This window comes from Tasmannia lanceolata, unplaced genomic scaffold, assembly GCF_043159265.1.
Source record: "Tasmannia lanceolata isolate RefF3 unplaced genomic scaffold, GAP_Taslan_0.1 ptg000029l, whole genome shotgun sequence".
NCBI lineage: Eukaryota > Viridiplantae > Streptophyta > Magnoliopsida > Canellales > Winteraceae > Tasmannia > Tasmannia lanceolata.
Genome location: NW_027518706.1, coordinates 3,667,487 through 3,691,631, shown reverse-complemented (window position 1 = coordinate 3,691,631; position 24,145 = coordinate 3,667,487). Strand labels below are relative to the sequence as shown.

Here is a 24,145-nt window from a genome sequence, read left to right as displayed (position 1 = left end):
ATCTCAAATCTCAATTAATCACCCCTCAATGGATTGGATTTGAAAACTTTTTCCTCATTTTCATGTGGTCAGAGTAGAGTAGAAGGTGGTGCTGTAACATTCACCCTTCCTAAAAGAGGGTGTTCTTCACCGATCTTTTAAGAGAATTGTTCGAGACTATATTCTTTCTAAAACAGGTTTTATAAAACGCCCATTATTCCTCGGAATTAATTGGTTTGTGCGTGATGAGTTCAATAATGGAAAAAATCAGGGGGTCACCAAGACTGAATGTGAAGAAACACATTCATCAATTTCAAAGGTGAATAAAAAGGAGAAAAAATAGGCGAGAGGGATTCTCATCAAATTTGAGAAGCTCATTGTCATGGTGAGAAGCTCAAGGATTCTCATCAAATTTCAGAAAATCCATGGCTATCTCACCCTACACAGACTTGGAGAGAGAGTCTCTCCAAGACTGAATGTAAAGAAAAACATTCATCACATAAAAATTCAAATGAAAGGAGAAAAAGGGAGAATGAAGAACAAAGCCTTCTTCCACAAACTTATCTATAATTTCCAACATGGTTCATAGCTACCATGATTTAATTAATGGCCTAGAAATCATCATCCATAAATCTTCCATAGGATCAAAAGATCCTTTATGATGTTATTTGTTAATTGTAATTCATGATGGAATGATCAATGTCTTGCAATAGAAACCTTCACACTCAAGATTTGATAATAATTTTTTATTAATAGTTGGAGGAAATATAGATATGAGAAAAAGTACTACCTGCAAGTGGCACCACTAACCACATCACATATAATATAACATTAAGTTACAAACACAGAAGAAACCACATGTAAGATAGTAATATTTGTTCAATGGGAAACAAAAGCGGATGTAGCAGTGAATTTCATCATTCTCTATGGATCCCAGCACCAAGATATATGTTTCTAATAGAACACATTTCCTTTACAACGCCTCCCATCTCCATTCGTTCTTTCGGAGATTCTGCAGAACACACCACTCCAATCCTCACTAAAGATACCAAACACTCCTGCAAACGACGTATCTTACCATTGTAATTCTCAGCAATGTTTGTAGCTCTTTCTTCATCATCATCTAAAAGAATTAATGGATCCAGAATCTCCATCACTCGATTAGGCAAAGACAACTGGACAAATTTGTGAAGACTTAGGCCATCCTTAAACATGTCATCTGTGGGGCGCTTTCCAGTGAATATCTCCAGTAAAAGAATCCCATAGCTATACACATCTCCGGTTGTGGACACATGACCACCTGCTCCATATTCTGCAATTCCACACATCTTTTACACTTTTTGTTGTGATAAAGGATATAAGATACTAGTTAGAAACTAAAAGTAAATATGAGCTTTGATTTTGAAAAAAAGGTGGAAATTTTATCAAAGAGATGATAGATAATTGAATGATCTCGTCACATTTCGAAACCTAAGTTGCATGGAAAGAGTCTATAATTTTTAGAGAAACACAGAACAAACGATTTAGCACAACGAAAGAAAATTGGAAGTCATGTCCTATGTTGCATTAGTATAGGTTAGAGTGTCAGAATCTGACATGGGTATCTAGTGTCAAATTCAGCAAACCTAAAAAAGAATGATTTGTAGATTCACCAAAATATTTTAATCAATTGTTAAAATTTAATTTTTTACATAATAATATTATTTTAACCAGTAACATATTTAAATTTTAATAAGTTAAGTAGATATAATATTTTGTTTTTTTAAGAAAATTACTAATAGGATGGGTAAAATTCAAAATGTGTGATAATTATAAAGTTGTGGCAGTAGCATCCAGTAAAACAGAAAAAGATAAAAGAGATCTAGAACTGTCTTAGAGACTCCCGCAATTTGAGACGTGCGTGTCCCACACGGGTACTTCACCCATTTAGAAGAATCCATATAACATGGGTTTCAGCCAATCAAGTCATGTAAGTGATGAATAGCTTTCCACTATGTAACCGCTAGCCAATTTTGGACCATGGTAATTTCTCAACATGATTTTTTCATCTGAAAATAACCAAGTCTCAGTGATTGCACATGCAAAAGCACTATAAAACCAGATTAAATTTAACTTCATACTACTCATAGGGTAAAAAATAAGTAGAAGTAGAAGGAAAGTGAAATGATGTCATTTTCTAAGTACAAACAAAATAGTTGTAAATGTCAAATCTTTAATTTCACTTTCATGTTGACTTGGGAGAGGCAACCTAAAGGCAGTTGTTGAAAAATCCATTAAATACAAGGAAGTAGAATGAATAGTGCAAGCCAACCAAACGTGTCTCGAAAAGGGAAATGGCATCATTTTACCTTCCTTTCCAAGGGGAAACACTATTTCAGTCACAACATTATTCCAAAAGTCTCATATTTATTATTAGTAATTATTTTTAGAAACCTCCTTGACTTATATTTATCGAACACCTTAAATTTAGGAAAATTGGCAACAGGAATTTAGGATAATTAGCATTATCATGTTTTCATAATGAGGAAGACTCAAATTGTTTTACACTTTCTAATGGGCTACTGAGAGATTTTTTTAAGAATTGTAACAACTTTTGATAGCTGGTTAAACAATAAAAACAAGGTGAGTTTGACCCATTAAAGGACGATTGTGCGGATATAAGTAGCCTTACAAAATCACCAATCAATTGCCTAAATTTACTTTATATCATTATTCTACCAATTCCTCCCTCTTTTCTCTTCCGAGGATTGCCAAAAATTCCTTGGATTAGACACATGCACTGCCTTCATGTAGAGTGGTGCATTTTGAGAGACATGCGAGGGGTGAGCCAATCCTAGAAGGAATGAGGTAATGCACCACTTATTACTCTAGGATCACCACATAGGGATTATGGGCCCTAAGTCCCGGACATGACTCTGTCTAGAACCATCTAACCAGGCTAGGAAAGTGTCGCTTGTCATGTGCTCAAGCTCTTTTGGAGAACCTAATTCATATTTCTTCCAAACCACTGTTCTTTGAAAAAAAATCACCAAAAGTTGAAATGATTGACTGGGGATTAATAGAAACAGCTATTTACTAGAAAGAAAGCAAGGGTTCTGAGTGTGGGGAACCAACCTCCACTGTGGTCTAGAGGGAAGTGCGGGTCGTACTCCACACAAGGAGGTTTCAGCATAAGCTTTTTCGTTAGCCACATTAAAGACCCAAAAAATATAAGGCAATAAAAATTAAACTTATAATTAATCATTTTATAATATGACAGTGCTACTATTTTAAGTAACACAGATTAATTCATATTAAATGTAACACTATGGAGTCGCCACATTCTAATACATGCTCATCTAAAAGAATAGGCCATGATTTACAAATGGTACGATATGTTAAAAAATATTTTAGACAATTAATAGTGATATTAGTAATTACCCAAATCTTAGGGTTATTTTTTGTTGAGAAACATTAGTCATGGGTTTTTTGGAAATTTATTTACAAAATTTCTCATTATTTTCTAATCATATTAGAAAATTTATTTAATAATTGAATAATTACTTCTCAGAATTTTTCCCAAATTATAGCTTTTAACCATTTACATGATCAGCATTTTCTACACGACTATTTTGCATATAGAACTCATCGTCATAGGTACGAAAAAGGCCGCCTATTATTCGAATGACATGTACAAGACTACTTTATGTAAAATAACATTCGTATATACTATGTCAAGAAATATAGAAATGCTATCAAGTAATTTTTTTGGTTCAAGGGTGCTAATTTAGCCTTTGTCGCACTACATTATATACCTAATAAGTGAGAAAATTTTTATAAAACTCATTGAGAATAGATTGGATGACGAAAATTGATAAAATTAGTACCTAGAGCAATGTACCCAATAGTTTCCTTTAATCCAGTTGTGCTGCTTTGATCTTCAGATGAGCTCTGAATGATTCTTGGACAAAACTTGGCTAACCCAAAATCACCCACATGAGCATTCATGTCTTCATTCAAAAAAATGTTGCTTGGCTTTAGATCACAATGAACAATCGGTGTATGGCAATGATGGTGAAGATAATCCAACGCAGAAGCTATGTCAATTGCTATGTTTAATCTCTTAATGAAGTTTAAACTTCCTAATTGATGTTGCCCATCTAATTTTGAATGCAACCACTTTTCTAGACTCCCATTTGGCATGAACTCAAGCACGAGAGCTTTGAAATCATTACCTCCAAAATCGATGCTTGAACAAGAAGTTATGATCTTCACAAGATTTCGATGACGAATATTTCTCAATGCGTTGCATTCAGCTGTGAAACTCTTTGAAGCTCCCCTTAAGTGAGGGTTGAGTACTTTGATAGCAACAACATTTTCAATGCGACTGAGGATTCCCTTATACACTGATCCATAACTTCCTGTGCCTATCAAATTGGCTGAAGAGAACCCATCTGTTGCTTTAAAGAGCTCTGCATAAGAAACCTTTAAATGTCGGCCCTCCATAGAAGATAGGGAAGATGGTTTCTTCTTGAATTTCTTATCCAGTGAAGAGAAGTAGGGACGCACAATAGGAAAATCAAACATACAACTACACTGTCTACTAGTATGATTACTCTAGAAACATGGGCTTTTCCTTGTCCGTCATTAGCTAGCACTGGGCATGTAGGCAACTTTAATTCTGGGATACCACCACAAAGATTATCATTTCCCACGACTGAAATTGCACTAGCATTTCCAAAGACACCTTGTTTTGGTACTTCACCTTCAAAATTATTGAAAGACAAGTTTAGGTATTGTAGAAACTTAAACCCCTCTAGATAGGAATGTTGAAAATCAACTCTGATGGTGCTTGTTTTGGAAACCCGGGTCCAGCGGGGGTGGGCGGTCTTTGCCGTGATGAGTTTGGTGAGATACTTTGGGCTTTTTCTAGTCCTATTGGTGTGTGTGATTCTTCTGAGGCGGAAGTCAAAGCTGCCTATTTTGGGATCAAGAAGTTGAGTAGAGAAGTATTAGACCATATTATTGTTGAAGGGGATTCATTGAATGTCATTCGGTGGTTGAAGGGTGGTGTAGCCTCTCCTTGGAGATTTTTGGCGTTATTTGATGAAATTGAGGATTTTGTTGCGGGTTCGGCTATTGTCTTTAATCATGTTTGGAGGTCGGCAAACGAAAAGGCGGATGTGTTACCCAAGCAGGGAGTTGGGAGGGAGAGTATTCTCTGGTTCGATCATCTTCCCCCGTAATATAATTTTGTTATTTTTATTGTATCTTTTCTTCTTCTTCTCTGTTTCTTCTTTCTTGTTTTTGTTCTCTGGGTTGCCCCTACTCGGGTGCTCCCTTGTCATTTTATTCTAATCAATACAAATCGCTATTTCAAAAAAAGAAAGAAACTAAACCCCTCTAGATATTTTGGAATCATCCCTGAGAAGTTATTACTTGAAAGATCAAGGACTTCAATGGATGTTAATGTAGTAAAAACTGACGAAACATCTCCTCGGAAGGCGTTACCCTGCATATAAAGTTCTCGCATGCTCTTACAATTTGCAAGGGCGCTTGGGATTTCACTTGACAATTTGTTTTGAGAAACATCCAATAGCGCTAGAATGTTCAAGTTACCCACTTCTGATGGGAGGGAGCCAATAAATTTTTTTTGAGACAAATCGAGTAGTATGGATAACGAAGAAAGGCCAATAATTTGTTTTGGTATCGTACCACCAAGGTTATTTCGAGAAAGGCTCAATTCTAAAAGTTTTGTACAGTTTGCAAGAGATAGAGGTATGCTTCCTTGAAGGTTGTTATATCCTAAATCGAGGTAGTCAATTGAGTAATATTTCCAATATTGTATGGGATTTTCCCGGACAAACTATTATTTCCCAAGTAGAGTTGATGTAAGTTCTAGAGCATCCCAATTGAAGTGGGAATAGAACCCATGATGAAGGCTCCATGTATATCCAAAATTTGTAAGTTTATGAGATTCCCGATCTGACTAGAGATGTTACCAGAAATTTGGTTTTCTCCTATTGCCAACCCATGAAGGTGAGTTGAGAGATTGGCTATGGAGTTGGGAGCTAGGCCAACAAAATGATTACTCTGTATGGACAACAAATTTAGATTACTACAGTTGGTCAAAGAAGTGATAAATTTCAAGTCATCAGCTCTACCAAGGCCTAGGTAATTATAGCTCAAGTCATATCTGAGTAGATTCTTTCCCCCTCCAATATTTTCAGGCACCGGTCCACTAAACTGGTTCCCTCCCATTTCAAGCAATTCAAGGCTTGAAACATTGGATAATGATGATGAGGCTCCAAGAGGATCATTCCCCTATGTAATCCTCAGAACAGCTAGCCAATTTTGGACCATGATAATTTCTAAACGTGATTTTTTCACCTGAAACCAACCAGCGACTATACATGCAAAAGCACTACGAAAGTAGATCAAATTAAACTTCATACTACTTATAAGGTAAAAAATTAGTAGAAGTAGAAGGAAAGTGAAATGATGTCATTTTCTAAGTACAAACAAAAAATTGTTTCAAATATCATCTTTAATTTCACTTTCATGTTGACTTGTGAGAGGCAACTTGAAAGGCAATTGTTGAAAAATCAATTAAACACAAGGAAGTAGAATGAATAGGGCAAGCCAACCAAACGTGTCTCGAAAAGGGAAATGGCATAATTTTACCTTCCTTTCCAAGGGAAACACTATTTCAGTAACAACCTTAATCCAAAAGTCTCGTATTTATTATTAGTAATTATTAGAAACCTCCTTGACTTATATTTATCAAAAACCTTAAATTTAGAATAATTGGCAAAAGGAATTTAGGATAGTTACCAAAAGGCTACATTATCCGCATGACCATGTTTCATAGCGAGGAAGACTCACATTGTTTTACACTTTTTAATGGGCTACTGAGAGTTTTTTTTTTTTGGAATTGTAACAACTTTTGATAGCTAGTTAAACAATAAAAACAAGGTGAGTTTGACCCATTAAAGGATGATCGTGCAGATATAAGTAGCCTTATTAAAATCACCGATCAATTGCCTAAATTTAATTTATATAATTATTCTACCTATTCCTCCCTCTTTTGTCTTCCGAGGTTTGCCAAAAATTCCTTGGATTAGACACATGCACTGCCTCCATTGTGAGTGGTGCATTTTGAGAGACATGTGAGGTGTAAGCCAATCCTAGAAGGAATGAGGTAATGCACCACTTATTACTCTAGGATCGCCACGTAGGGATTATGGGCCCTAAGTAGGGCTGCAAATGAATCGAGCCGGATCACGAACATGTTTGGGTTCGGCTCATTAAAAGCTCGGCTTGGGCTCATTTGTTTACTAAACGAGCCGAACTCGAGCTTTGTATAGTTCGGCTTGGACAAGCTCGTAAATTTTTTAGGTGCAGTTCATAAAGCCTAGCCGAGCTTTAAAGCTCAGATTATGTTCTTTACTATATATATATATATATATATATATATATATTACTTAATGGTATTTATTTGATGTGTTTATAAAACGAACTGAACCCGAAGCCAACCAAGCTCGAGCCTGGCTCGGCTCGGCTCATTACTAAACGAGCCGAGCTCGAGCTTTGTTGAATTTTGGCGAGCCGAACATGAGCCCAAAAATAAAAGCTCGTCACGAACACGAGCCGAACACAATATATATATATATATATATATATATATATATTACTTAATGGTATTTATTTGATGTGTTTACTAAACGAACTGAACCCGAACCCAACCACGCTAAAGCCTGGCTCGGCTCGGCTCATTAAAAGCTCGGCTCGGGCTCATTCGTTTACTAAACGAGCCGAGCTCAAGCTTTGTTGAATTTTGGCGAGCCGAACACAAGCCCAAAAATAAAAGCTTGTCACGAACACGAGCCGAACACAAGCCTAGCCTCAAACTAAGCGAGCCGAGAACGAACACCCCAATGTTCAGCTCGGCTCATTTGCAGCCCTAGCCCTAAGTCCCGGACATGACTCTGTCTAGAACCATCTAACCAAGCTCGGAAAGTGTTGCTTGTCATGTGGTCAAGCTAATTCATTTTTTTCCAAACCAATGTTCTTTGAAAAAAATCACCAAAAGTTGAAATGATTAACGAGGGATTAATAGAAACAACTATTTACTAGAAAGAAAACAAGGATTCTGAGTGTGGGAACCATCCTCCACTGAGGTCTAGAGGGAAGTGTAGGTCGTACGCCACACAAAGAGGTTTCAACATAAGCTTTTTTGTTAGCCACATTAAAGACCCAAAAAATATAAGGCAATAAAAATTAAACTTATAATCAATCATTTTATAATATGACAATGCTACTACTTTACGTAACACATATTAGTTCATATTAAATGTAACACTATGGAGTTGCTCATCTAAAAGAATTGGCCATGCTTTACAAAGGGTAAGATATGCTAAAAATTATTTTAGACAATTAATAGTGATATTAGTAATAACCCAAATCTTAGGGTTATTTTTTGTTGAGAAACATTAGTCAAGGAATTTTTGGAAATTTATTTACAAAATTTCTCATTATTTTCTAATAATATTAGAAAATAATGAGAAATTTTTCCCAAATTATAACTTTTTAACCATTTACATGATCATCATTTTCTACACGACTATTTTGCATATAGAACTCATGGTCATCGGTACGAAAAAGGCTGCCTATTATTAGAATGACACGTACAAGACTATTTTATGTAAAATAACATTCATGTATACTCTGTCAATAAATATAGAAATGCTATCAAGTAATTTTTTTGGTTCAAGGGTGCTAATCCTTTGTCGCACTACATTATATACCTAATAAGTGATAAATATTTTTAATGGGCTACTTAGAGTTTTGTTTGGAATTGTAACAAACTTTGATAGCTGGTTAAACAATACTCATTCCTTGGATTTGCCCACATGCTACTCTTGCCTTGCCCTAGCCTCCGCATTCCTGGTTCTAGATTTGCCATACCTCTTTTCACTTCCGATCGAGGATTGCCAAAAATTCATTCCTTGGATTAGACACACACACACAGACACACACACCACATTCTTACTATCCTAGAATGAGTGAGGTAATGTACCACTTATTACACTAGGATCACCAAAGAGGGATTATGGGCCCTAAGTCCCGGACATGACTCTGTATAGAACCATCTACCCAGACTAGGAAAATGTTGCTTGTCCTGTGCTCAAGGTCTTTTGGAGAACCTAATTCATCTTTCTTCCAAACCACTTTTGTTTGAAAAAAATCACCAAAAGTTGAAATGTTTGACTAGGGATTAATAGAAACTACTATTTACTAGAAAGAAAGCAAGGGTTCTAAGTGTGGGAGCCATCCTCCACTGACATCTAGAGGGGAGTGTGTGCACTTTCAACAGATGGTGTGGAGTGAACCTGTGATGCGCCAATTGGGATCTTTGGCGACAGTCATTAATCTGGAAATCCTTGTGAGGCCGATGCCAGAAAGTGGCTACTTGACCCCTAGCCTTCGTCCGAACTAGTGGAATAAAAACAACTACCAAACTCTAATGTTTATTTTTATTTTTTTTTAAATTGACATTGCATTAATAGTCTAAAGTATTGGGCGCGGACAAGATGTCCCACACATGATACATAAAAGTGGTCCGTAGACCCATTACAAAGCCTGTTAGATAGGTGAGATAACCGGCGACACGACTAACATGGACTCCTTAAGGACTCCTTCCTTTGCTAGAATAACTGCCGGCTCATTAGTCGACCTCCTACCATGCTCAATCCTTGGCTCCAATAATCTTATTAAGTCCAAAATCTCCACAATTAATGCAGTAGCCACAAAATTAACAGATGAAGTAACCACAAAATTTACAGATGAAAGAGGACACAGGGTGTTATTGGTGGATGAGTGGGTGCTAAATCTTCGACTTTGTCACACTCCTCAAAGTGTTATACCTTCGTCAAAGGGTGGATGTCGATCGTCCAGCTCTAGACAATCTTGGCAAATGGTTCACCCAATCTTTGAAATGGCAAAGGGGTTGCACAGACAGTGTCAGACTATGGCAATGATGCCCAGCGGCGGTGGGGTCCAATCGAACAGGGGCTCGTCCGAATGGCCAACTCCAGGGAGTTTTGGTTCTTTTTGAAAAGTTGGATAGTTTTGAAAAAGGCAGTTTTCATGGTACTTTTGTTTCTTTCATTGGAAAATATTTTCTCTCATGGGTCTTCAGGGTGTTTTACTGCTCTAGCTCATTTAAGAAGCACGATTTGATTCATCATTGGAGTGTTGGGTCGCAGTAGGTCGTATGACACACAAAATGAGGTATCAACATAAGCTTTTTCGTTAGCCACACTAAAGACCCAAAAAATAGAAGGCAATAAAATTAAACTTATAATCAACCATTTTATAATATGAATATGCTATTATTTTACGTAACACATATTAGTTCATATTAAATGTAACTCTATAGAGATGCCACGTTCTGATACATGCTCATCTAAAAGAATAGGCCATTCTTCACAAAGGGTAAGATATGTTAAAAAGTATTTTAGACAATTAATATTGGTATTAGTAATTACCCAAATATTAGGGTTATTTTCTTGTTGAGAAACATTAGTCATGGGTTTTTGGAAATTTATTTACAAAATTTCTCATTATTTTCTAAAAATATTAGAGATTTTATTGAATAATTGAATAATTAGTTCTCCGAATTTTTACCAAATTATAACTTTTTAACCATTACATGATCAGCATTTTTTACAATACTATTTTGCATATACAACTCGTGGTAATACATACTAAAATGGCTGTCTATTATTCGGGTGACATGTACAAGACTACTTTATGTAAAATAACTTTCCTATATACTCTGTCAATAAATGTAGAAATACTATCAAGTAATTATTTTGGTTGAAGGATGCTAATTTAGCCTTTGTTGAGCTACATTATATAACTAATAAGTGAGAAATATTTTTTTTAAACACATTGAGAATACACTGGATGATGAAAATTGATAAAATTATTACCTGGAGCAATGTACCCAATAGTTCCCTTTAATCCATTTGTGCTGCTTTGATCTTCAGATGAGCTCTGAATGATTCTTGGATAAAACTTGGCTAACCCAAAATCCCCCACATGAGCATTCATGTCTTCATCCAAAAAAATGTTGCTTGGCTTTAGATCACAATGAACAATCGGTGTATGACAATGATGGTGAAGATAATCCATCGCAGAAGCTATGTCAATTGCTATGTTTAATCTCTTAATGAAGTTTAAACTTCCTAATTGATGTTGGCCATCTAATTTTGAATGCAACCACTTTTCTAGACTCCCATTTGGCATGAACTCAAGCACGAGAGCTTTGAAATCATTACCTCCAAAATCGATGCTTGAACAAGAAGTTAAGATCTTCACAAGATTTCGATGACGAATGTTTCTCAATGCGTTGCATTCAGCTGTGAAACTCTTTGAAGCTCCCCTTAAGTGAAGGTTGAGTACTTTGACAGCAACAACATTTTCAATGCGACTGAGGATTCCCTTATACACTGATCCATAACTTCCCGTGCCTATCAAATTGGCTGAAGAGAACCCATCTGTCGCTTTAAAGAGCTCTGCATAAGAAACCTTTAAATGCCGGCCCTCCATAGAAGATAAGGAAGATGGTTTCTTCCTTGACTTTCTTATCCAGTAAAGTGAAGTAGGGACACACAATAAGAAAATCAAACATACAACCGCACTTACTACTACGATGATTACTCTAGAAACATGGGCTTTTCCTCGTCTGTCATTAGCTAGCACTGGGCATGTAGGCAACTTTAATTCTGGAACACCACCACAAAGATTATCATTTCCCACGACTGAAATTGCACTGGCATTTCCAAAGACCCCTTGTTCTGGAACTTCACCCTCAAAATTATTGAAAGACAAGTTTAGATACCGTAGAAACTTAAACCCCTCTAGATATTTTGGAATCTTCCCTGAGAAGTTATTGTATGAAAGATCAAGGGCTTCAATGGATGTTAATGTAGTAAAAACTGACGAAACATCTCCTCGGAAGGTGTTACCCTGCATATAAAGTTCTCGCATGCTCTTACAATTTGCAAGAGTGCTTGGGATTTCACCTGACAATTTGTTCTGAGAAACATTCAATAGCTCTAGAATTTTCAAGTTGCCCACTTCTGATGGGAGGGAGCCAGTGAAAAAATTTTGAGACAGATCGAGTGCCATTGATAGCGAAGAAAGGCCAATAATTTGTTTTGGTATCGTGCCACCAAGTTTATTTCCAAAAAAGCCCAAACTTAAAAGTTTTGTACAGTTTGCAAGAGTTAGAGGTATGCTTCCTTGGAGGTTGTTAGATCCTAAATTGAGGTCAATCAATTGAGTAATATTTCCAATACTGTATGGGATTTTCCCGGACAGACTATTATTTCTCAAGTTGAGTTGTTGTAAGTTCTGGAGCATCCCAATTGAAGTGGGAATAGAACCCGTGATGAAGGTTGAATATATACCCAAATGTTGTAAGTTGATGAGATTCCCGATCTGACTAGGGATGTTACCATAAATTTGGTTTTCTCCTATTGACAACCAATAAAGGTAAGTTGAGAGATTGGCTACGGAGTTGGGAAGTGGGCCAGCAAAATGATTGCTCTCTATGGACAACCAATTTAGATTACTACAGTTGGTCAAAGAAGTGATAAATTTCAAGTCATCAGCTCTACCAAGGCCTAGGTAATTATAGCTCAATTCAAATATGAGTAGATTCCTTGCCCATCCAATATTTTCAGGCACCGGTCCGCTAAACTGGTTATCACCCATATCAAGCAATTCAAGACTTGAAACATTGGATAATGAATTTGGAATTTTTCCGGTAAATTGATTGATTGCTAAAAGTAGATATTGGAGTTTAGGAAGAGAGAATCCTATGTTGGGTGGAAGGGTTCCATGTAACTGGTTTTCTGTCACGACAAACCCCACAAGAAACGAGAGATTATTATAAAAAGAGGAAGGAACCGTACCGGATAATAAATTTCCAGAAAGGACGATCAGTTTCAAGTTATTAATTCGGGCCAGGTCATCTGGGATGTGTCCCACCAAACTATTTGCACGTAAATTGAGAGAGATGAGAGATGAAACGTTCCCTAGTTGAGGTGGAATGCTCCCTGTAAGATTATTTTGACGAAGAAACAACAAGGATAGCTTCGGTAGAGTGCTAAGTTGGATGGGAATTTTCCCTGTAAACTCATTGTAACTCAATTCGATGAATCGAAGGTCCCTACAGTGGGTGAGATTGGATGGAATTTCCCCTTCCAAGGAATTATGCCTCATATTAAGATGTCGCAGTCTAAATAGACGGCCAATATCTTGGGATATTTGGCCACTGAAGCTGTTTTGTTGGAGGTAGATTTCCCTAAGGAAGGTGAGGTTGGATATGGCAGGAGATAGAGTACCCACCAAGGTCTGCCCACTAAGCAAGTTCTCCCCACTAAGGTTCAATACAGTGACCCTTTGATGCCTCCGACCGCATGTGACTCCATTCCACTGGCAGAAATGGAGAGTATGGTTCCATGATGATAAGGCTCCAAGAGGATCACTTGTTATCCCATCCTTAAAAGCGAGCAGAGCCATTCGATCGGTTTCATTTCCAAGTAAGGTGGTGGTGGTTGCAGAATTTGAATGTACTACGTTCATGGCAAAGAAGAGATTTAGAGAGAAGATAAATGACCAAAGCTCCATCCTCATTGAAGCTCTTCTTCTGCTGAACAAATACAAGATATTTTCTTGTCTCCTAATTTTATTTCATCTCACTAGACCCTTATATAGAAAGAAATGATGGTGCATTTACTGCCAATTTCATTTTATCTTTCTTTTTTTTCTTAACTCGAGTAATTTTGGTCTTGTGGAATTTGGACTCCTAATTTCCATGTCTACGATGTGGTCCACTCCTAATTTTCAAGTCTACCATTTGATTTTTTTTCCCCTTCAAAGTGGTCTACAAAAGGCTCACCTTACAAAGAAATTTTTGTAATCATATTCCAGTCCAACAAATTTCCTGTACGTGATCTGAAAGGCAATTATTGTAGAGCATCGTCTTTGTCCTGTTTCATGGAATTTGGACTCCTAATTTCCATGTACACACTTGTCACATGCATTCGCGATGTCGTACACGTGTTCACGAAGTATTACACACGACACAAATGAACGGGCGATGGAGTCATCTATTGACTTGACCCGTTTTCTGACTTGCAACATTTATTTATTGATTTGGACCTACAATTACAAACTCATTATTAACTCGAATACTCTGCTATCAACGGTTCCGAAATTTGGGATTTTGTGAAATTCTGGATTTCGGCAAATTTCGGTTTCGGTCTCCACCAAAATTTCGGATTTCAGCCGAAATTTCAAACCATGGTTACAGTTCCAAAAGAGCTAACAAAAGCGCATTAAAAAAGAAAAGGCAAGCTAAGTTTGTTTAGTTATCAAAATATAGTAGTGCCAATATTGGTACTTTTGCCCATTTAAAGTTTTTAAATTCTTTATTCTGAAGTCAATGGAATCGGACAGTCAGATGGACCATCAAAATCCGAACTTAAACGGATAGGATCTAGACACATTACTAGCATAAATTTTTTGCCAAACATGCTACCATGTTCTATAAATTAAACTGGAATCCGTTCAGCAAATATCCATTTGTTTTCCATCAGAACTTCATTAGAACCAGAAATCAGCCCTAAACACACTGTAAATATATTTACCTGCTAAACAGAAAAACCTCAAACTAAAAACAGTCGACGGCCAACTCGGCAAATAAAAAAATTGGACTGTTGTTATTTTTCCCAACATATAAACGGCGGACTTGGATATAAGCTGCCAAAATTCATGATAAAATGGGAACTCATCCATGCAGGCATGGGGATTGACCACACTGAACTGACAAGAAATAGAGACTAACAAAAGGAATTCCAAGTTCCGCCATATCACAATCTATTTCTTGTGGAGAAGGCATAAAAGAGACAAAATCGACCTTTTTCGCAAGAGGTTCTATCAAGTTGAACTGACCAACCCTGCCATTCTTCCATCCGTCCCAGGTCGTTTTTCCTTCACCTGCAAGAGGTGCCAAGATGCCCAGATACCAGTCAAATGCTGTTCCAATTTATATCAGGCAACAAGTAGCTGTATAGGATTGGAGTTGAGTAGATGATATTTTGTATTTGTATACTTACGTAGAACCAACCATCGACCTCATAATCAATTTCGACTTCTTCTCCTGCCGTCAGGTTCAACTGGTAGACAAAAGAGAATTAACAGGTCACTGAATGTTAAACTCAATCATGGCTGAATGAATTCGGAAAATGAGGAGGAATTGGGAAAGAAAAAGGAAAATTTAAAAAAATAATGGGATGGATGGTGAAATAGAAGTGCATGAAAGATCCATTGGAAGTTTACAAATCTAACTGTAAGATTTGAGAGGAAACAATGTATATTACCTACCAGAAAAAAGGAAACAATGTATATCAACAGAGAGAAAAAAAGGGAAACAAGTAGAGTTCAAAATGGAAAAGTGTGAAGGAGCTGGAGGAGAGAATAAACCATCACTACCAGTGACTTTTGGGCTCATCATCATCGCCATCAAAAGGAGATGTAACGTTTCAGAGACAGAAAATTTAGTTGGGTTGAGTTTTTATACTTTCTCAAAAGAGGAAAAGAGTATTGTTTATTAGTTATACATCAGAATATAACGTATTTTCTAGCCCGTACTGAAACACAAGACTATCTGTCCGATAGCAAATATAATGAACCCTAGTCACCACAATCACAATTAAGTACATAGTTATGCATGAATTACGAGCATATATAATTGGATTTAATATGTGGAAAATCAGCAAAAAGTCCGAAATTTTTTAAAAAGTTGCACTTTCTTGGCTAACTGACCATCTTTGTATTGAAGTGAGATGACGATTTTCTCAAAAGACCTCAGACCAATTAATTAAATGGAAGCAGACATACCTCGTCATCCCCACCAGCAGTGAAGTCATAAAGGGCTTTTCCAAACTGAGGATTTTCGGAAGCTGTTCCCTCCTCATCCTGTGAACCAAAACTCTGCCCAGCTAAGGGGTTCTCAAACGGCTCAAATCTTTGCATGATAGATGATGTATATAATGGAGGTTCTTCTCTGATCTGGACATAGTCGCCTAATTAGCAATTACAAAATTGATCGCATTCTCAAGAGATAAGTCAATTGGGTGTTAAAACTAAGAGCTAACCGGAGATCCCAGCCCCTCATAAGTTGTTGATGGAAAGCCAGTAGTGGTGTTGCTAAACCTGCTTGTGCTTGGCCCCTGTTTTACTCTCCTGTTATTACATAAATTGCAACAATTATTTATTCATTTGGATCTACAATTAGTGACTACAAACTCATTATTGTATTGGTAAAAAATAGAATGTAAAACTTTTAAGAACTTTACACTTCCCCATTTCTTCACGACTAGCGGAAAACTCCAAAACCTCAATCACTAAAATCCATACTAAAGTCCCTGCTCGAGGAGTCCCAGAGTTACCCACAATCTGTTGGACTTCTTTAGAGTGACCCACAGTTTAGGAAGTTCGGACGGGATTTAAAATCCCACTCAACTAACCCGTTCTTAAAAATAAGCTTGGAGAATTTCAACATGAAGGGCATGTTTGGCAACAATGAAAAATAATTCCATGGAATATTCGTTGGTTCAATTGTGAAATAGGGAGGGGGGAGCATGATACAACTGGCCCCACTAATATTCCATGGAATATCTTTTCATGGTTGCCAAACATGCTACCATGTTCTATAAATTAAACTGGAATCCGTTCAGCAAATATCCATTTGTTTTACATCAGAACTTCATTAGAACCAGAAATCAGCCCTAAACACACTCTAAATATATTTACCTGCTAAACAGAAAAACCTCAAACTAAAAACAGTCAACGGCCAACTCGGCAAATAAAAAAATTGGACTGTTGTTATTTTTCCCAACATATAAACGGCGGACTTGGATATAAGCTGCCAAAATTCATGATAAAATGGGAACTCATCCATGCAGGCATGGGGATTGGCCACACTGAACTGACAAGAAATGGAGACTAACAAAAGGAATTCCAAGTTCCGCCATATCACAATCTATTTCTTGTGGAGAAGGCATAAAAGAGACAAAATCGACCTTTTTCGCAAGAGGTTCTATCAAGTTGAACTGACCAACCCTGCCATTCTTCCATCCGTCCCAGGTCGTTTTTTCTTCACCTGCAAGAGGTGCCAAGATGCCCAGATACCAGTCAAATGCTGTTCCAATTTATATAAGGCAACAAGTAGCTGTATAGGATTGGAGTTGAGTAGATGATATTTTGTATTTGTATACTTACGTAGAACCAACCATCGACCTCATAATCAATTTCGACTTCTTCTCCTGCCGTCAAGTTCAACTGGTAGACAAAAGAGAATTAACAGGTCACTGAATGTTAAACTCAATCATGGCTGAATGAATTCGGAAAATGAGGAGGAATTGGGAAAGAAAAAGGAAAATTTAAAAAAATAATGGGATGGATGGTGAAATAGAAGTGCATGAAAGATCCATTGGAAGTTTACAAATCTAACTGTAAGATTTGAGAGGAAACAATGTATATTACCTACCAGAAAAAAGGAAACAATGTATATCAACAGAGAGAAAAAAAGGGAAACAAGTAGAGTTCAAAATGGAAAAGTGTGAAGGAGCTGGAGGAGAGAATAAACCATCACTACCAGTGACTTTTGGGCTCATCATCATCGCCATCAAAAGGGGATGTAACGTTTCAGAGACAGAAAATTTAGTTGGGTTGAGTTTTTATACTTTCTCAAAAGAGGAAAAGAGTATTGTTTATTAGTTATACATCAGAATATAACGTATTTTCTAGCCCGTACTGAAACACAAGACTATCTGTCCGATAGCAAATATAATGAACCCTAGTCACCACAATCACAATTAAGTACATAGTTATGCATGAATTACGAGCATATATAATTGGATTTAATATGTGGAAAATCAGCAAAAAGTCCGAAATTTTTTAAAAAGTTGCACTTTCTTGGCTAACTGACCATCTTTGTATTGAAGTGAGATGACGATTTTCTCAAAAGACCTCAGACCAATTAATTAAATGGAAGCAGACATACCTCGTCATCCCCACCAGCAGTGAAGTCATAAAGGGCTTTTCCAAACTGAGGATTTTCGGAAGCTGTTCCCTCCTCATCCTGTGAACCAAAACTCTGCCCAGCTAAGGGGTTCTCAAACGGCTCAAATCTTTGCATGATAGATGATGTATATAATGGAGGTTCTTCTCTGATCTGGACATAGTCGCCTAATTAGCAATTACAAAATTGATCGCATTCTCAAGAGATAAGTCAATTGGGTGTTAAAACTAAGAGCTAACCGGAGATCCCAGCCCCTCATAAGTTGTTGATGGAAAGCCAGTAGTGGTGTTGCTAAACCTGCTTGTGCTTGGCCCCTGTTTTACTCTCCTGTTATTACATAAATTGCAACATTTATTTATTCATTTGGATCTACAATTAGTGACTACAAACTCATTATTGTATTGGTAAAAAATAGAATGTAAAACTTTTAAGAACTTTACACTTCCCCATTTCTTCACGACTAGCGGAAAACTCCAAAACCTCAATCACTAAAATCCATACTAAAGTCCCTGCTCGAGGAGTCCCAGAGTTACCCACAATCTGTTGGACTTCTTTAGAGTGACCCACAGTTTAGGAAGTTCGGACGGGATTTAAAATCCCACTCAACTAACCCGTTCTTAAAAATAAGCTTGGAGAATTTCAACATGAAGGGCATGTTTGGCAACAATGAAAAATAATTCCATGGAATATTCGTTGGTTCAATTGTGAAATAGGGAGGGGGGAGCATGATACAACTGGCCCCACTAATATTCCATGGAATATCTTTTCATGGTTGCCAAACATGCTACCATGTTCTATAAATTAAACTGGAATCCGTTCAGCAAATATCCATTTGTTTTACATCAGAACTTCATTAGAACCAGAAATCAGCCCTAAACACACTCTAAATATATTTACCTGCTAAACAGAAAAACCTCAAACTAAAAACAGTCAACGGCCAACTCGGCAAATAAAAAAATTGGACTGTTGTTATTTTTCCCAACATATAAACGGCGGACTTGGATATAAGCTGCCAAAATTCATGATAAAATGGGAACTCATCCATGCAGGCATGGGGATTGGCCACATAAAAAATAAATTGAAAACCAAAATCTTAATGATGCATAAAAAATAAATTGAAAACCAAGCTATGGCTTGTTCACATCTACATAGCTAAGTGGATGCAGAAATTAGAGCAGAAGAGTGACTTCATGGAGTTTGCGGTTGATACTGATTGTTGTGAAGAACCATAGCCTGTTGGCCGTGAACTAAACAAGGACGGGTAGCTCATGCCACCGACAGGTGATGATATGGAAGTTTCAACTGATCCAGTCGACTCCGGAGAAGATGCTCCCGAAGATCTGGCATCATCTTCCTGCAAAAACCAAAATCAGCATTCGACAGTTAAAAAAAAGATGAGTAAGTTTCAAATTCAAATTGCGTTCTCCTAAATACCAATTTGTTAGAGAAACGACGCCTCGTTTTTTTTCCAAATTTTAATATTACCTCTAGTTCCGATGTTTCTAACAGTGTCTTGGGCCAAATATCATAGTAACTAACTGAGGGTCTAGAGGTTATATTCTCCTTTTCAACGTCAGGAGCATCAGTTCCAGCACCAGCAAGAAATTCATTTAACTAGAACAAAGAAGATAGTAGTGGCAGCCGACCAACACGGGAGGATTCTAGACAAGATAGCTTGAAAGGGGAGCAGGTTGAGGTTCCATAGGGTAGCAAATTTTGACCAAATGCTCTGTCAACGAACAAATGATTTGTAGTTTCTTCCTTATTGACACAGCTGAAGACACATTTAGATGGGAGTTGCACTAGGCAGGATTTGATCCGGTCGTCTGTAGCTAGAGCATTTTGGAACAACCTCCATAGCAAGCAGCTGATTTGGGTAGGAAGGTTAGCCCAAACTGTGTTGGCTCACAGAGGGGTCTGGGCTTTCGATCTGGAGAGGTTCCACACTGACTTTGTGTTGAAGGATCCTAACGAGGCAGGGCACCAGATTAGTTTATTTGCAGATTGAGATAGAGCCAAGTTTGAACAATTCAGGGTATAAAGGGTGCTTGGAGGCAAGTGGGGATTTATCTTAAACCAATCCCGTCTTCCATAAGGGAGTTGTAGGTCCTTGGTAGATGCATTGATATCGATAGATTCTTTGTGTAGAGCCAAGGAGAGTAAAGGCGGGCTGCCAATCCATAGGTTAGTCCAGAATGCAATTGATCCTAGTCCAACGATCCATCTTGCATTTTTCGATCCAGATATCTCTGACAGAAATGATTTCCCTCCACATTTTAGAGGAACCCTGGGAAGGCTCTATAAGGTTCAGGTGTTGGTTCTTGCTGTAGATGGAGTGGATGAATGAGATCCAGAGTGAGGAGTTGGCGTGAAGTTGGTGGAGAGCCGTGAGCCTGAAAGCCGAGCAAGGGTCCGCCATGGATTTGGTGGCTAATCCACCTTCGGCTGTTGGTTTAGAGATATGGCCCCAGGGGACCCAGTGGGTTCTAGTGCCAAAATCACTACTTCCCCGCCAGAATTAAGCCTATCAATGCTCTGTTGGAAAGCTTTTGGAGGTGTGATAGCTGATAGAAGATGGATTGGGGTACTAGTTAGTACATGGTTGATAAGCACTAGTCTGCCTGCTTGGGAGAGTAGCCTGCCCTTCCACCCTTCAATTTTGGATCTGATTTTCCGAATAAGATCATCGAAGAAACACGATTTCAGACGGCCTGCATAAAGGGGGACGCCTAGGTAGGTGATTGGAGAGCATTTGTTGGGGAAGCCTGTAGTGTTACCTATGATGCTTTTCCTGCTTGGAGAAGCTTTCACTGAAACTGCAAAACAACTCCTTGATTTGTTTATTTTCTTCCCTGAGGTCCAGAAAGAAAGACCATGATGCTCTTGAGACCTGATTTGCCCCACTGGAGAAGATTATCGTGTCATCTGGGAAGAGGCAGTGGGTGATGGGGATGCAGCCTCTATTCCTAAGGAAATAGGAAGCTCGACCTTCTCTAAAGAGGGCTTATGACTTCTTCTGCTAGGATGAAAAGACCAGGATGAAAAGACCAGGGAGAGGGGATCTCCTTGTCTGAGGCCTCGCGATGACTTGAAGAAACCGTAGGGTTCCCTACTTAGGACAATTGAAAACCAGCGTCTTTCGGTACATTACTCTATTAGATTCCTCCATTGAGTGGAGAAACCAAACCTTCAGAGCAAATCCTGTAGGTCTGTCAAAGGCATTGGCCTTGTCGATTTTTAAGATCACATTGCCTCCCCTGACTTTCTTTTTGAGACGAACTATCATCTCTTGAGCAATCGCAATGTTTTCGGTGATGAATCTGCCTTTAACAAAGGCTCCTTGTTCTAAGGAGATGAGATTAGGCAAGACTTTTGCAAGCCTTATTACCAGGAGCTTTGAAAAAATTTTGTAACAGAAATTGAATAGGCTTATGGGTTTGAATTCGGAGAATACCTTTGGATCTTCAGTTTTGGGAATTAAGGCTAGGAAAGTGGATGAGTAGTGTCTCGAAAGGCTCCCTCCCTTGAAGAATGCAGTGGTGGCTACCAGGATATCTGACTTGATTAGATCCCAACATGAAGAATAGAAGAAGCCATGGAAACTGTCCAGCCCTGAACCACACTCAACAGGGCAGCTAAAGATGGCCTCTCTGATCTCCTCTTCCGATGGATCAGCCATAAGTAACTGGTTGTCCTCGACGAGGTTTAGCACGCCTTGGTCTGACATGACGCCCTCCTCTGCTAAGGCATTTTCAAAGTAGGCACAAGCCATGTTTTTATCCTACGTCTGTCAATGATCCACGATCCTTCCTTTTTAATAATATTTCTGTTAACTTTCAAAAAAAAAAAAATGATCCACGATCCTTCATGTTTGATCTTGGAGACTCCACCAAGGTTCCTGTGGTGGTGCAATGCAGCGTGGAAGAATTTACTATTTCCGTCCCCCTCTTTTAACCACTTCTCTTTTGTCTTCGGTCTGAGGAAGATTTTCTCATGGACGATGGCTTTTATTTAGCTTGCATCTGGCTTCGATTAAGGTTTCAGTGGTGTCCAGATTTGGGTTTGATTGGTGGCCAAGTTCCACTTTGAGGACATTGTCCTCTTGGATTTTGATGTATTGGAAGACATCATCACAAATCTCTTTGTTTCAAGCTTTAAGAATTCTTTTTGTGTTTTTCAGTTTTGCAGAAAGGATCTCAAGGGGGTTGCCTAGGGCAATGATAGACCAAGCTTCTTTCACAATTAAATGGAATTGGGGATGTCTAGTCCACGTTGCTTGGAACTTGAATGGTTTTATTTGGGGTGCTGACGTGGGGCGGATATTTATTAGAAGGGGCAATGGTCCGAGCAAGTGTGGGAAAGATGGGAAACAGCGGTTAAGGGGATTGAGTTTAGCCAATGGAAGTCAAATTGATACACTGTTCATTCCTGCGTTTGCTGCACCTTGTGAATTTGCTTCCAATGTACCCTGCATCAATGAGGCCAGCATCATCTATAGCTGATTGAAATCTTTGCAGGATGTGGGGTTAGGGTTAGGAGGCTTTCCTCCTAGTTTTTCATCATCAGGGAGTAGGGCATTAAAGTCCGTGCCTACTATCAATGCTTTTGAGGAGGACTGGCTGCATTCCCTAAGGTAGCTCCATAGCTCTATCCTACCCAAGGTGGAACAACTAGCATAAATGTGACATCAAGACTTTAGAGCCACTCTGCATATGGACTAGCTCGACTATCAAAGCTAGGTTATTAGAGGAGATCCGGCTTATAGAGAGGGAAGCATCCCATAGGACCCAGATCTTGAATGATTCAGTGAGATTTGTCATGGAGTTGCTAAAGTGAAGCAGGTTTGTAATTTCCTGAACGTCATCAGCTGCGATTGGGAGGGAGTGGGGGAGGTCATCAGCTGAGATTGGGAGGGAGGGAACCCGCACAATGGGGGGTTCTACGGCGGGAAGCATAGAGGGGTTTCTCTACAGCATTCCTGCAAACAGTTGGTGAGCAGAGTGTTAGGCAAAGTAAATGGGAAGGCAAGAGAAAAGGGTCTCAAGAGCTTGGGTTATGGGTGGATGTTCCGAGGACAGCAAAGCAGAGGCTTGGGTTGTGGATTGGAAATTTTTTCTTTCCAAAATTTAGAGGGGAATGATCTGATTATGATTAATTTAGAAGAATAATATCATAAATTGAAGGCCCCTAAGTAAAAATTAAATCAGGTTGGTTAGAGTTATCTTTGTTCCAGTGTAAAAAATTAGAAACACTTAGAAATATTTTTCCTTTCCAAAATTTTCCAAAAAAAATCCTGCAATCCAAACAGAGAGCTTAAGAAAACAATGCAGTTATTTCTTCCATATTGAGATGAAAAAGAAGAAAATTGAGATATGGGTAAGGATGATAATAATCTCATCAGAACCGACATCAAATCTACAAACCCAAAGACATGAAATTAAAAACTTAACATACATCACAAAAAGGACTAGAATTCCATAAAACTAAAACCCAAAGACATGAAATTAAAAGAACTATTCGCATATGGGAATTGGTGATTTACTCTCACTAGGTCCGTGAAAATCGACATAAAACTCCTGCATTCCATCATGTTGAAGAAAGGAGTGATTTGCTTTCAGAGGACTTTAGACAAGAATCAGGGGAGAAAATTTATTTAAATAGGAGATATCACACACAATAAAGTGGGATATGCTAGGGACCATGCAGAAGGCATCTAGTCTGTTGCATGTCAGACCAGCCACCTCCCTCGTGAATGATTACAACATCTGCTGAAAAGTCTGTCGCATTCCTACGCAGATGGTGAGACATGCGACAGACCATCTGCGAAATGCCTTATGTCGATGGTCCCTAGCAAATCCCTTCTTATATCACTCTTTCACTCTCTTTCTCTCTCACTTTTGGGGCCGTATACAGTCTAATAGTTAGAACTTGCAAAACGAGACCCGGACCCGGGTCCACCCCGCCAGCCCGTAATTTATGGTTCTGGGTCACTAAATTAGGGACCCTTTGAAAGTTGACGCAGCC

General features: G+C 38.3%; 2 protein-coding genes and 1 pseudogene across 7 annotated transcripts; all 3 read right to left on the bottom strand.

Moving 5' to 3' along the window:
• Positions 1–710: 710 nt before the first annotated feature.
• On the bottom strand, positions 711–23,819 carry LOC143859306 (uncharacterized). 6 transcript variants are annotated; one of them, XM_077370035.1, is made up of 11 exons: positions 23,664–23,819; positions 19,270–19,475; positions 18,361–18,448; positions 18,104–18,274; positions 17,320–17,379; positions 17,121–17,200; positions 16,194–16,281; positions 15,937–16,107; positions 15,153–15,212; positions 14,954–15,033; positions 711–1,291 (listed from the first exon to the last, which is right to left on the bottom strand). In XM_077370035.1, the coding sequence occupies exons 1-6, from the start codon at positions 23,709–23,711 to the stop codon at positions 17,141–17,143; spliced, it is 633 nt and encodes a 210-aa protein (XP_077226150.1). In that variant the 5' UTR covers positions 23,712–23,819; the 3' UTR covers positions 711–1,291; positions 14,954–15,033; positions 15,153–15,212; positions 15,937–16,107; positions 16,194–16,281; positions 17,121–17,140. The 6 variants fall into 6 exon arrangements, with proteins under 6 accessions (XP_077226150.1, XP_077226151.1, XP_077226146.1 ...); XM_077370036.1 differs by having other exon boundaries at positions 23,670–23,817; XM_077370031.1 differs by lacking the exon at positions 23,664–23,819 and adding an exon at positions 21,576–22,782.
• Positions 897–4,464, bottom strand: LOC143859435 (putative LRR receptor-like serine/threonine-protein kinase At3g47570 pseudogene; annotated as a pseudogene).
• On the bottom strand, positions 10,906–13,668 carry LOC143859433 (uncharacterized). The gene has a single exon (XM_077370145.1). The coding sequence runs from the start codon at positions 13,666–13,668 to the stop codon at positions 10,906–10,908; it is 2,763 nt and encodes a 920-aa protein (XP_077226260.1).
• Positions 23,820–24,145: the final 326 nt, after the last annotated feature.